This window comes from Erpetoichthys calabaricus, chromosome 1, assembly GCF_900747795.2.
Source record: "Erpetoichthys calabaricus chromosome 1, fErpCal1.3, whole genome shotgun sequence".
Taxonomy (NCBI): Eukaryota; Metazoa; Chordata; class Cladistia; order Polypteriformes; family Polypteridae; genus Erpetoichthys; species Erpetoichthys calabaricus.
Genome location: NC_041394.2, coordinates 261,440,890 through 261,455,496, shown reverse-complemented (window position 1 = coordinate 261,455,496; position 14,607 = coordinate 261,440,890). Strand labels below are relative to the sequence as shown.

Sequence of the window (14,607 nt, the reverse complement as noted above, 5' to 3'; positions counted from 1 at the left end):
AAGATAAACATAGTAAACAAATTAATGACACGTTCCTGACATTATTTGTCAAAAGCAGTCAAATACTGTATATCAATACTTCAGTTGGCTGTTGACTTTCACTCCAACAGCTGGCATTTTGCGGTCTAAAGCTATTTCTTGAAAATCTGGCTTCAGTGAAGACACCTGATGAACTGTGTTGAATATCCTGACCCATGGGTGCTTGTCCTTAATACAGTAAGCCTGCTGGATGGCGTGGCCAAAAAAACATCAAGTTGAGTTTTGAAAGTCACTAAAGTGTTACTGTCTACCACACTACTTGGTAGCTTATTCCAAGTGTCTATCGTTCTTTGTGTAAAGAAAAACTTCCTAATGTTTCTGCAAAATTTACCCTTGACAAGTTTCCAACTGTGCCCCCGTGTGTCATTTTAAAATAACAGTCTCGATCCACTGTACTGATTCCCTTCATAATTTTTAACGCTTCAGTCATGTCTCCTCTTAATCTTGATTTGCTTAAACTGAAACATTAAATTGAACATATTTACTGACGTTAAATTTCATGTGCCAAAAATCTGCCCAAGCCTGTTTGCTGTTCATGACCCTCTGTAATGATCCAACAGATTCTAGAGTATCTGCCAGTTCACATATCTTGGTTTTCTCTGCAAAGTTAACCAGCTTGTTATTTATGTTCCTATTCAAATCTTTTATAGTTTGCGGCTTTCCCTGGGGTCTGTTGCCTTGAGCACTGTAACGTCTTTGGGAAGGTGAGACTTGTCCAGCAGCAAACAGCTATCTTGTGGTATTCAGAAACATCTCCTCCTCCAAACTATTTTGTGCTCTCTTTTTGGTTTTCATGGATGGAGACAAAGCTTTGAGAACGAGCTAGTACAAAAATAATGCATACCAACCACAAGACATGAAAGGTTCTTAAAGAAGGGAGTTCTTATCCTGTTTGTGCAACAGTCCAGTTCTGATGGCCAAAAACACCCATGGCAGTTGCTGGTCTTTCTAGAGCACAGAGTTCATAGCAAGCACAGGTTGGTTTTGCTTCAGAGTGTCTCCTTGTCTTTGCAAAACCTGTAGAGGCGTCACTTTGTCTTGTTTAGCAATGCCCTAATTTCTAGAGAGTTCAGCCTTAAGTCCAGATGTTGGCCACTTTTCAGGCTATGCAAGTTACAACACAGACTTCTGTTTCAAGGCTTTCCTCAAAGGCCTTGATAAAGTGGGTGCAGCAACATTCTTTTGGCTTAAGGGTGAATCCCATACTCGAGGACATCAGTGAAAATTAAGGGGAAGTGCGATTAAAACTGAAGCAATGAAACATTTCTTTGTGCAAAGAGTTGTGGGACCCTAGAACAAATTACCGAGACATGTAGTTGAAGCAGAAACCTGGACAGCCTTTAAGAAGAACCTGGATGAGATATTAGGACAGCTTAGCTATTAGCTCCCCGTGACCATGTGTTAGGATATAGCGGGTTGGATAATGGATGGATGGATAGCTATTAGCTAAACAGACAGGCTTGATGGACTGAATGGTTTGCTCTCATTTGTCAGATTTCTTATGTTCTTTCATCCGTTTTGGAATGCAGCTTGGAAAAGGGAAGACGGAATAGAAAATGTTTACTAATTTCAGAGGAAATTTTCTTCCCTAAAATGGTTTACATATCTTTTAGATGTAAATCTTTTTAAAAGATCTGTGCAGCTAGAAAACCACATACAAAATGTCAATTAACATGATATCGGATTGTATAAGTAGCAGGAGTGATGTGCTAACAAAATAACTTGGTTGATAACTTGCTGGTAGGTGCAATGGAAGTACACTCCGTTGCATGGCTGCACTTGGGCCCTAATTTGGAACCCTGAGGTAGTTTGTCATGTGCTGTGTGCAGCAATGCACTGTATCAGTACATGCTCCTCATCTCTTCCTCCTCCTCTTCCTCCTTGACTACCATTCAAGATGGTCTACTTTTTAACTTAACATGGAATATGTGAGAAGCCATAACAAATAGGGTGATTGTACTGTTATGTAAATAGCAGTACCAGTACATGGTTAATCCAAAGGTGTTCCAGAATTAAGAAAAACCTGAAAGACTGGCAATTGGTAGCATCATGCAGGAGGCGAATGTAGCCATATTAATCTACAGTATATGTAGTTATTATCACAGTTTACCAGGTTTAACAGCCTGGCTGGCAAAAGCAGATCAGGGGTGCGGATCCAATTGTTTTTGTGCAGAATAGTAAATCTCACTTCATGATTTGAGACATGCATTTTTATTATACTGTCTAACAATATGAAGAGAAATTAATGTGGTAAGCAGGTCAGTCCTTTGACTGGTTACTGGTGTGTGTTCTGTTTTTCAGATTGTTCATTTTAAGAATGACTTGATTATGCCCTCCGGCTCTTCTCAGCAGTTCTCAGTTCATGTTGATAACGACCTGACGGCTAATCCATTACAGCTGAAGGTAGGCTAACAGCACACTGGTGACTTCTAACCTGTTGTGTATTAGAAGTAAAAAACTAAATAAAACATTAAAAAGCGTGTGTTTACTTCCTCTGAAATCCCTTTTAAACTTTTATAGTGTAAGCAATGCAATTTAAAACGTCAAGGTTTCTTCTAAAACATTACAGTTTTTATGTACAATTCCTCAGTGCTGCAGTAAATGTAGAATTCACTGCTGTCTCTATTAACAGCAGCAATAACTACAAACATTCTGTATATGTACATTCATAACTGGGCATTAGAAAATTTTTAAAATAGTTACTTTTACATTTGGTATATATTGTTGAAAACAGAGAACAAGACACAAAAAAGCTTTTACTAAAATCACACAATCAAGAAAATCAGTAAGAACATTGGCAATAAAAAGATTTGATAGTGTTCTATGGATTAAGTATATAGAAAAAAATACTAGTCATAAATCTTTTTTATTGAATTCTAATAGAAAGATCTGTAATAATAGTTAGGACTAGAATATAATGTTATAAAGGTGACCCTGGTACAGGGTTGCTGACTCACAGTTCCAGCATCCTAGGTTCAAATCTGACAGCCCCTCATCCTTTGCACAGTTAGACCTGAATGTCAGTTGAGGTCTAAACAATCACTGCTCACTTTATTTGATCCACCTACCTAATACCTGTGAGGTGGGGTAAAGTCTGTCCAAAAAAACTATATATATAATTTAAAAAAAAAAAAAAAAAAAAGCTTGGGAACCCCTCTCAGCCTGCATAATAATTTACTGTACTTTCAACAAAAAAGATAACAGTGGTATGTCTTTCATTTCCTAGGAACATCTGAGTACTGGGGTGTTTTCTGAACAAAGACTTTTAGTGAAGCAGTATTTAGTTGTATGAAATTAAATCAAATGTGAAAAACTGGCTGTGCAAAAATGTGGGTCCCCTTGTCATTTCCTGATTTGAATGCATGTAACTGCTCAATACTGATTACTTACAACACCAAATTGGTTGGATTAGCTTGTTAAGTCTTGGACTTCATAGACAGGTGTGTCCAGTCATGAGAAAAGTTATTTAAGGTGGTCAACTGCAAGTTGTGCTTCCCTTTGACTCTCCTCTGAAGAGTGACAGCATGGGATCCTCAAAGCAACTCTCAAAAGATCTGAAAACAAAGATTGTTCAGTATCATGGTTTAGGGGAAGGCTACAAAAAGCTACCTCAGAGGTTTAAACTGTCAGTTTCAACTGTAAGAAATGTAATGAGGAAATGGAAGGCCACAGGCACAGTTGCTGTTAAACCCAGGTCTGGCAGGCCAAGAAAAATACAGGAGTGGCATATGCGCAGGATTGAGAGAATGGTTACAGACAACCCGCAGATCACCTCCAAAGACCTGCAGGAACATCTTTCTGCAGATGGTGTATCTGTACATCGTTCTACAATTCAGTGCAATTTGCACAAAGAACATCTGTATGGCAGGGTGATGAGAAAGAAGCCCTTTCTGCACTCACACCACAAACAGAGTCGCCTGTTGTATGCAAATGCTCATTTAGACAAGCCAGATTCATTTTGGAACAAAGTGCTTTGGACTGATGAGACAAAAATTGAGTTATTTGGTCATAACAAAAAGGACTTTGCATGGCGGAAGAAGAACACCGCATTCCAAGAAAAACACCTGCTATGTATTGTCAAATTTGGTGGAGGTTCCATCATGCTGTGGGGCTGTGTGGCTAGTTCAGGGACTGGGGCCCTTGGTAAAGTTGAGGGTCAGATGAATTGAACCCAATATCAACAAATTCTTCAGGATAATTTTCAAGCATCAGTCACAAAGTTAAAGTTACGCAGGGGTTGGATATTCCAACAAGACAATGACCCAAAACACAGTTCAAAATCTACAAAGGCATTCATGCAGAGGGCAGAAGTACAATGTTCTGGAATGGCCGTCACAGTCCCCTGACTTGAATATCATCAAAAATCTATGGGATGATTTGAAGCAGGCTGTCCATGCTCGGCAGCCATCAAATTTAACTGAACTGGAGAGATTTTGTATGGAAGAATGGTCAAAAATACCTCCATCCAGAATCCAGACACCCATCAAAGGCTACAGGAGACGTCTAGAGGCTGTTATATTTGCAAAAGGAGGCTCAACTAAGTATTGATGTAACATCTCTGTTGGGGTGCCCAAATGTATGCACCTGTCTAATTTTGTTATGATGCATATTGCATATTTTCTGTTAATCCAATAAACTTAATGTCACTGCTGAAATACTACTGTTTCCATAAGGCATGTCATATATTAAAAGGAAGTTACTATTTTGAAAGCTCAGCCAATGATAAACAAAATCCAAAGAATTAAGAGGGGTTCCCAAACTTTTTCAAAGTCAAAGAATGACAAAAGAGCCACAAAATGGTTTGGGGAAGCCTCCCGTATACTTGAACCCGGCTGAAAAAAGGTGATAAATACATAGTACAGTTGTGTACAGATTGGAGTCCAAAACAGAACTGCTTGGGTGAGGTAAAGATGATGGCTTTAAAGCAAGGCAGAGGAAGTGATGTTATTGGGAATGGATGTGAAGTCATCATGGCCAGGCAGAATTTCCTGTTACTGGTCTGGTGTGGAATTACCCTCAGGGATAGGCCATGGCCCCCATGATTCAGATCTTGGATTAAAGGGCTTCAGTAGCTGGATGAATAGATAGTGCAGCCTGTTTGGCCTGGTGGCAGCACTACTGTCTCACAGTAATGAGACCAGGGTTCATATCCCAGGTTCTCCCTGTATGGAGTCTGCATGTTCTCCCTGTGTCTGTACAGCTTTCCTCCCACAATCCAAAGACATGCAGGTTAGGTGGATTGGCAATGCTAAACTGGCCCTGGTTTGTGTGCCCTGTGATGGACTGGCGTCCTATCCAGGGTTTGTTCCTCCCTTGTACCCTGTGCTAGCTGGGATGGGCTCCAGTACCCTCCACAATCCTGTTCAGGACAAAGAAGGTTAGAAAATGACTAACTGACTGTGTTTGCCCTTATTACTAGCTGGTGATATCCCCCTCTTGTGGGCATTTTTGGAACTGCTTTTGGGACTCCTAGTTGACAACACTAGAGCTGTGGGCAACTGACCCTTAATGTAGAAACTTCACTGCTAATAACACAGTGAACAAAGAGGTGTGTTCAAGTACATTTAAGTTGGACACCTTAAGATCTTATTAACCAGAATTTTTATATATACTGTATTATTAAAGTATTCATTAGTATTAAATCTAACAGCTTTCAGATTGAATAATGAGGCGATTTCAGAGTAGAAATCATTTATGCTTACACCTTCCATTTTTTTCCTTACCTTTGTACTTTAATATGTGCAGACCTTTTTCTTTGTTCTGATTTTCTGTTCCTTTTTTGTCGGTACGGTGAGGCATGTTAAGCTGCCTGCTAGAAATGTAACTTTCAGATGCTTAAAAAGCAGGCACTTATTTACTGCTAAACGTCGTGATTCTTATCTGCTTGGTGAACTTCTCCAGAAAATTAGTGCTGGTGGTAAATCCACATTTGTTGAATCTGCAGACGTTCCAGGAGGTTGGAATTAGAAAAATAAGATTAATAAAAGTAATAGGTAGTGTAAATGAGTGAGTGACTTGATTGTTCTTCTGGTGTGAAGGCTTTGTGTCCCTCCCTTGTTTCCTGAGCATCCACTTTGGCGACTTTAAAAGCAAACCTGCTGGCTCCTGCTGTCTGACAGATTGACGAGCTTTTCCCTTCTTTACAGGTCGGTGGCTGTTATGCGAACACCGATGCACCTGGGACGTTAAGCAGCAATAAAAGGACAAGTGAATCAGGGTCCGGAAGATTAAAATCCTTTCTGCCCGTACCAATGAACAAAAATGCCCAGCACACTGACCTGCGGAGCAGAGGTGGCAGCGGCAGCAGCAGCAGCAGCAGCAATACAAGGCAATTAGAAATAAATAATAACTCACCAGATGAGTCGTGGAATCTGCACAGTGGTTTGCATGAAAACAAGTAAACTTCTTAAATCTTTATATAGACAATTTTTAATTTGTCTCCATGTTGTAAAGTAGAATTATTACAGCCTTTGTAACTGTTCTTGTTAATGTATTTGGTACACTGTATTACATTGTGTATTGGGGACCATAGAATATTATATACAAAGTATTGAAATAAATAAAAAATTAAAAGTGCTTAACCAGCTCTTGCCTTTCAGGTAAAAATGTTTTGGGTCAAAGTGACAAAACAGACCGTTTTTGCTATTGAGATATTTACCAATATTGAAGTGTTAAGATTGTTTCAAATGCTGTTATTAATCAGGGTTTTACCAAATGTGTAAATAAGAATTTAAAATGTTATATAGCGTGGTGTTAGTGGCATTACATTTGTACAGTAAAAGAAGTGGGAGGGGGTGTCGGGGGGGGGCAAAACAGGAAACAATATTGCACATATGTTTGTAATATGGAGATCTAGGTTCATCAATTTTCACTTGTTTCAAAGTGAATGGAATGTGGCAATAAGTAGCGTAATTGCAAACACAAGACATTTTCTTTCAAATGTAAGCCATAATAAACATTTTAATTATCCACATGTACCTGCTGCATGGATGCCTCATGTTTTATGACGTTTTCGAAACTGCACATTACAGCAGCAAAGGTCAAGCCATGAGCGTTTATCTAAAATAATGTGTTATCCGTTCATGCCGTGGCAGAGTGGCAGCGAAAACATCAAAAAGGTTCAGCGGAGTAGCCATGGAGAAGTTTATTTTATATGGTAGATGGTGTAAACCTCACAGCATGTGGCCTTCAGGAATAAAGGAACTGGTGACGTGGTTCTGACATTAGTTGCCGCAGATGAATGCTTTCCCACTAGCATTCCTTCTGCTTGCTTTCTTGAAACAATATGTGAAAGGTTTAAGAACTTAATCGTGGGAAGGATGAGAAACAACAGTGTCAAGGGAATTAGAATGCACAGCGTTGCCCCCCCCCCATTTTTCATGGACCCATTTTTTTTTTCTACTCTAAAGTCAGGCATACAGTGACGAGACCACTAAATCCCCCAAGTCACTGCGTGTGTAATTCATTGTGTTTATCAGATGCTCCTATTTTTACTTGCATTGTGTCAAACCTTTCATTTATTCATTATATATTTTTCATTTATTCAATATTATTTATTGATTTGGTCTGCTAACATCTGCCTGGCTCTGTCTGTAATGATGTGGCTGGATTGCATCTGCCTGTCCACCTAATTCAGTATCAGGATTGCTAGTTCTTTTTAAATTCTTGACAGATTCGACTTTGTGCTAAAAGCTCCTCAAACCACCACCTCGTGTTTTCTGTGCTGAAGCCAGTTGTGTGGCCATTTGCATCATGTCTTCATTCTTCTCAGAAGCTTTAGAGAAGGTGACTGATGTTGCGTTCTGCGTCTGTGGCTAAAGCCCGATGCTTTGTAGTAAAGCGCCAGTATATTATTGGTGCACTAGCTCTCTAGTCTTAACCAATTGGAACAAAGCTTGTGAATTTGTGCTTTTCCATTATGTCTTTTATTATTGCTCCCAGTAATGCATGTTAGGCCAAATTGCCAGTAGTTACAGGTCCTCTGTCTGTCCTTGTTTTCATTTAATGGATCACGCTTTCCTATCTTACACGCCACAGATATATTGTCTCAGTATTGTAGCATCCCGGCCTTCCTTTGTCACATTCGCATTTATTTCTCCAGTTCAGAGATGCCAGGTAACTTAATCTCAGGATGGCCAAAAAAGAGCCACTCAGACATCAGGGGCACGCATAGACACCTAGAATAAACAGGCAGGGAGGTGGACCCCAGAAAGCAGTAGTGATGCCCACTAAACCTCCTGTAGGTGGCGTTGCTCTTCTTATATCTGCACAGTGCAAAGCGCTATGTGAGTGACAAGCAGGAACGCACTTTTCTGTATTTGTGCTTGGTGTGGTTCAACATAAAATGACACAAGTCATTAAAGTTACATATATTTTATTGTTAAAATATAAAACCGCTTGCTCTTTCTGCCCACATTTAAAAGTACTGTATTAAATGGAAGACTGGGCGTGAGAATTCAGGTTTGAAGTGGTTACATACTCGATGCTGTAAACTCAAGTGACAAGATAAAATAAACTTTGTTTCATAACATTTTTGTGGTACACAGCTATTCCGTAAAACAAAAAATAGATATTTTGAAGTAAATGTGCAGGCAGCGTATTAAAAAGGTAAAGTACATCCATAGAAAAGTAAGAAAAGAGAACATTTAAAACACCAAAGTAAAAACAGATTGCAGATTTCAAACACACATCTGGATTAATTGCAAGTAAATATTTTAAATATCATTTTGTAGTATCTACATTAAATAAAACATTCCTTTTTTGTTTGCATAGAGTAATATCTGGTTTGTTGATATTCTTTCTTTTAATAAAAATTTTTTAAAAAGTTTTTCTACATTATAAGCTTTGTTCCTGGCTAAAAAAAAACCTGAAAGAAAAGTTACATTTCTAGGCCAAAGATCAATTCCCCAGTCCATAAACAATATGAATTCTCCTGGGGCGTTAAATAAGTTCAAGTGTTATTCAAAATGCTGGCGTCACTGTGGCCATGAAGGACCTCCAAAAAAACTGGCTGTGAATAACACCAAAGGGGGTGAAGAACTCATGCGAATTTCGTACCACAGATGAATTTACATTATTACAGTGAAATACATTAAAGACTCTTTATTGTTCACTAGAAAACAAGAAGACAATTACCATCTCTTTTTCTTCTAAACACTGCGTCATTGAAAAAGAAGTCTGGAATTTTAAAGCTTAAGAGAGTGGTAGCTGCATGGAAAGCTCACTTTATTTTGATATAAGCAGAGAGTGAAGAAAAAAAAAGAGTAGCGACTTGAGGTGAACCACCAGCAGATCATCTGAAACAACCAACGTATTGTTTCCAACCCACTTAACAGCCGACGTCAGCCAACGTGGTGACTTCAGATGCAGAGTATCGCTACACTGCCGCCACACTTACTGAGGTGGTGTTTGTTCAGGAAAAAGCAACAGTGAAATCACGTTTCCCTGGAAAATGGTGGAGAAGGACCAGGACAACCATTGCACCAGCCTCTGTGGGAATGGATTAGAAGCACCTCTTCTATTGGAGTTGCAGACAACGCTCATACAGACAAGTTTCAGGTACCACATGATATTGAATGTTTTGGTTTCTCCACATTCTTTTGAACAGGTGATTGAGTTTGTTTCCATGTTTAAAGAGATATCACATTTGAACGTTTTCTGATGACCCAGTATAATGAGACCCTGTAACAGCGGGGGTAAGAAACACAGCCAGCTTTGCAGAAGCGAGCCTAGTAGGCCGACAGGAAGTCTGGATAAAAACGTCCATCTTACAAATCTAAAAATATACATAGCGTGTGAATGTTGTTTAAGTCAACATGACGCCACAAGCTCCCAACACATTTCAGTGATATTTTGTGAAAAGCTGAGACACAATCGCTGTTGTGTGATCACTAGGCGACATGCTGTTCACAGTCTCGTTTCCTGGACATCCTCTTCTGCTTCTTCTTCTAATGCCATAATTTTTGGCCAAGACTTGCGTTTGCTGGAGTGTCGCCTGTGTAGTGGGAAAAGCTTAACTCGATCCGCAGCACTCATTGCCTGTTTTAAAACGCTGGTTTCATTGAGGAGCTTTTGAATGGAATCGTACTGTTTCACCCTTTTCCCCTCCATCACCTGTGAAATAAAGAGAGGACAGGCTGTTTAGGGACAACTTTAAATAACGTGCAAAATGACACAGGAGCAAGGGACCACCTGGTGGACACAAGCAGATACCTCATTTTCTTTGGGTGGTTAGGTTAGATGAAACACGGTTAAATAGTCTAATGTTCTTAAGAATTTCGTTTAAAAGCTGGAATGAATCACTGATCAACAAGTCAATTCTGAGAGCACATGGATGGCTGAATGTTACCTCAGCTAAATCCGAGGCACTGGATTCCCAGGGGGAAACTTACTGCCTGTTAAGCTAAAGGAAAACTCCTGTAGTGGGCTTGGTGATGAAGAGTGCCGTGTAATCCAAAGGTCTCAAGTTCATGTCCTGCCGCTGCCATCTCAGGGAAGGACAAGTAGCTGAGGAGGGGTGGAGGAGTGTAACCAGAGGGGCAAAGTGCAATGGAGGCTGAGAGGGAAACAACAAGTCTGTCACTGTGTTAAGAGGCACCTTCAACATTTTCAAGCTGATTGACCGCTAAGCTGACCAAGTTCTCCTTTAGCTCAACTGGATTAGCTGATGCTTTCTGATTTGATGACACTTGGTTGGAGGCATGAAACACAAAATTTCACCTTGACTCTAATCTACAAGGCAATTTCAGGAATAAGGTCAAGATATCAAGAACAAAATTCTAATGTCAGCATTACCAGGCAAATTCCTATTTTGTTACATTTGGTCTTATAAGTAGGGAATGTGAAATAGCATCACTGCACAAAACTTCTAGATAGAATGGTATCTGTGGTGGGCATTCATTCAATGCCTTTAACATTTGAGAGGCCAATCACCATTATGAAGCACACATAACACCATTCCTTGCTGATGAAAGTCATGTTGGTCTAAAGACATTGGGGTCCCGAAACCAGTTGTGGGAGACCCCCCTCCCTATACGCAGATCACACACTGCACCCAAGGAGCGCAATCAACGAAGAACCATGAAGCTTGGCAAGGAGCAGCACTGCCTGATACAGAGCTAACTTGCACACAGACTTGCCTGGCCAAATGAATTCCATGAATAACAGTTGGCTCAGTACAAAAAAATCAAATGTAGGCGAGATTAAAAAAGTGAAATTTAGTCCCTGACATCTAAGTTATAATGTCTGTGTATGTTCTATAGCCTGCCCATACATGAAATCTGCTTTTTACACTTTTAATCTCATTCTTGGGAGCAGATTTGCACAAAGTGAAGTAGCTGATATTTTTGAACTGTGACTTCATTCTCAAAATTTCATTTTTAATTGAAAATTCTTAACATACAATTTTTTTATTTTATTTCCATATTTTGACTTTATTGACAAAATTACCTTCAAGAAATGTTGAAATTAATCTCTTTGGCATTAACCCAGAGCATCTCTCGGGCTCGGAATTCTGTGTAAAAACAGTTCAGCCCGAGTGTCTCAGAGGTTAAGCCATTATGATACGATATATGGCGTTAAGCCCAAATAACTTTCAGAACAGTGTTTTGTTGCCATCTATTGGATAAAATAACATCATGTGGCCAAAAAACATCTTGAATTGTTAGTTTTATGTGGTAACTCATCGATATTTATGAGTGGAGCAAAACACACAATGGTATGCAAATGAGAAACTGTAATGCCAGTTTTAGAACAAACTGAATTTTTCTATTTAAATTTTATTTTATTTATTAAGTGAGTGTGTCAGTTTATACTCATTTACTGTAAGTTTTTCAATAGTAGTGCTAATGTTTGCATGCACCATCTGTTTAAATGAAAAATACATTGTACTTTATTAGAGCATGCTTTACAAAATGCATTCCAATAGATGGGACATCACTAACATAAACACTTAATAACCACCAAAAAATAGGTATTGGGTTATATTATATATATATATATATCTTATATATATTTCTCGTCTGGTTCGTCCTGCTTCCACTTCAAAATAGGTCCCGCCTACACGCAGCTGACGCGGCATTTCTCGATTCCTATTTGTCCTCTTCCATGTCATGCACTATACTGGCCTGCTGAGCGTAATACATCCAACAAGTACTCGAGGTGCTGCCACAACGGTAAAGTAGCTTTACCACCTTTGCGGGAGCCACCTGTGTCTTTACAACAGCTTCTTACACAGCAAACATCAGAAGGTAAAAATTATCGTGAACACATTCGAGAATACAACTCTTCTCTAGCGTTTGCTTCCATGGGTGCACAGATAACTCAACCTCCTGGCCACGGACCATACTGTTTTAAAATACACGGGCAAATTTATCACCAAATTTCTCCACTATACGCTAACACTTCTACCTCTCCAGGATACGGACAGTTGTATGTTTTTGACACAGCGCAAGCTACTGAAGTACGCTTACAAAATAAAGCAAACTCTGCATGCAGCGAAAATGTACTTCTCCAGCTAGATTCCATGCTCAGAACCATCAACCCCTTCGCTAAATCATACAAACACATGCATGAAATCGCTCAGTCCAATCCAACAGCATCTGTACGAATGGTTTTCAAGGAAAACCTTAGGCAGGATTTACAACGACACAATGCCCCGACATGTCACACCAATGTTGCAGCGATTTTCGTCGGAGAAGATGGCGAACAGCCTGCCGAAAGAGACATTTGCATCTATCCCATAGGCAACTCCTGTAAACAGATTTCCACGCTCAATATGAATTGCGATCTTATGGTTTACCCACTTTTATTCCCTTACGGAGACATTGGTTGGCACAAAGATTTACAACATGTTCTCGATAAAAGAACCGCCAAGCGAATAAGGCTTACTTAATGGCAATTTTACCTGTACAGATTAGCAATGAGGAATACATTTAGTATTTTGCACTCCAGCGGCAAACTATTTCAACAGTACGTCGTAGATGTGTATGTTAAAACAGAGGGCGCACGTCTCAACTATCTCAGATTAGATCAACAACGTCTGCACCTGCGTGGAACAATACAAAGGACTATCACACACACTGCAAGCAAATGCTGAAAATAACAACGTACGTGTAGGCAAAATGATCATATTATCATCCACATTTCCAGGAAGTCCAAGATACATGCAACAAAACTATCAGGATGCCATGGCCATAGTACGTAAAATCGGAAAGCCTGATATATATATATAGGCAGCACGGTGGTGCAGTGGTATTGCTGCTGCCTCACAGTTAGGAGACCTGGGTTCGCTTCCCGGGTCCTCCTTGCGTGGAGTTTGCATGTTCTCCCCGTGTCTGCGTGGGTTTCCTCTGGGTGCTCTGGTTTCCTCCCACAGTCCAAAGACATGCAGGTTAGGTGCGTTGGCAATCCTAAATTGGCCCTAGTGTGTGCTTGGTGTATGTGTGCGCAGCACCAATCACTCCAAAGTCCAGGCCTCTTTACTATGCCTCTCTCTTCCTCTGACCGCCTCTCCTTTGAGCTCTGTCCTCTTCCACCCGACTCTTTTATACACACCCTGATGTGCTCCAGGTGCCTCCCGATTAGCCTCTGCTGGCACTCCCCAGTGTGGCGAAAGTACCGACTGCGCACCTGAAAGCACTCCGGGTGTCCCTGGTCTTCTTCCCCCAAGCACTTCCGGGTGTGGCGAAAGTGCTGAGTGCCAGGGCTCCTCAGGCATTCGGACACCCCCTGGCGGTGACCACGGGCCCCTATAGGGTTGAGCTTCCAAGCTCAGTTCCTGTGGTCCCCAAAGCCACCAGGGGGTACCACCCCCAGCCACTCGCCACTATATATATATATATATATATATATATATATATATATATATATATATATATATATCCATCCATCCATTTTCCAACCCGCTGAATCCGAACACAGGGTCACGGGGGTCTGCTGGAGCCAATCCCAGCCAACACAGGGCACAAGGCAGGGAACCAGTCCTGGGCAGGGCGCCAGCCCACCTCAGGACACACCCACACACCAAGCACACACTAGGGCCAACTTAGAATCGCCAATCGACCTAATGTGCATGTCTTTGGACTGTGGGAGGAAACCCACGCAGACACAGGGAGAACATGCAAACTCCATGCAGGGAGGACCCGGGAAGCAAACCCAGGTCCCCAAGTCACCCAACTGTGAGGCAGCAGCGCTACCCACTGCGCCACCGTGCCGCCCATACAGTATACAGTATGTGTATAAATATGTAATACTTAGCAGACAGGTTTCTCCAAATTGGACGTTTAATCTTATGTTATATACTGTCAACTCCATTTTGTTCTTTAGTTGTTCAATATATGCTAGTGTTGGTTGCCTGCTCAATGCTAGCGGGACAGTACATTAAGTACATTAAGCAGGTTTGATAAAGAAGGAATGGATGAATGAATCTGAATTTCAAAAATTCAGCCTGAACGGCCTGAAACGATCAAATACTGTAATTCTGCGCTTACATTGCAATTCTGTTTTCAGCCTTTTTTTTTTTTTAAAAAAAAGCAGTCTCTGAATCTGTCAGTTTGGCAAAAAGTACAA

At 40.5% G+C, this 14,607-nt stretch overlaps 2 protein-coding genes across 2 annotated transcripts in view; one reads left to right on the top strand and one right to left on the bottom strand.

The window, feature by feature from the left end:
• cttnbp2 (cortactin binding protein 2) overlaps nt 1-7,016 on the top strand; it is a 252,003-nt gene extending 244,987 nt beyond the window's left edge. Inside the window, exons 22-23 of the mRNA XM_028814622.2 lie at nt 2,341-2,442; nt 6,186-7,016. Coding sequence (XP_028670455.2) covers nt 2,341-2,442; nt 6,186-6,440 — 357 coding nt within the window. The 3' untranslated portion in view covers nt 6,441-7,016. The remainder of the gene's footprint in view (nt 1-2,340; nt 2,443-6,185) is intronic.
• Nucleotides 7,017-8,623: 1,607 nt separating this feature from the next.
• Nucleotides 8,624-14,607, bottom strand: part of cftr (CF transmembrane conductance regulator) — a 136,565-nt gene continuing 130,581 nt past the window's right edge. Inside the window, exon 27 of the mRNA XM_051935924.1 lies at nt 8,624-10,152. Coding sequence (XP_051791884.1) covers nt 9,946-10,152 — 207 coding nt within the window. The 3' untranslated portion in view covers nt 8,624-9,945. The remainder of the gene's footprint in view (nt 10,153-14,607) is intronic.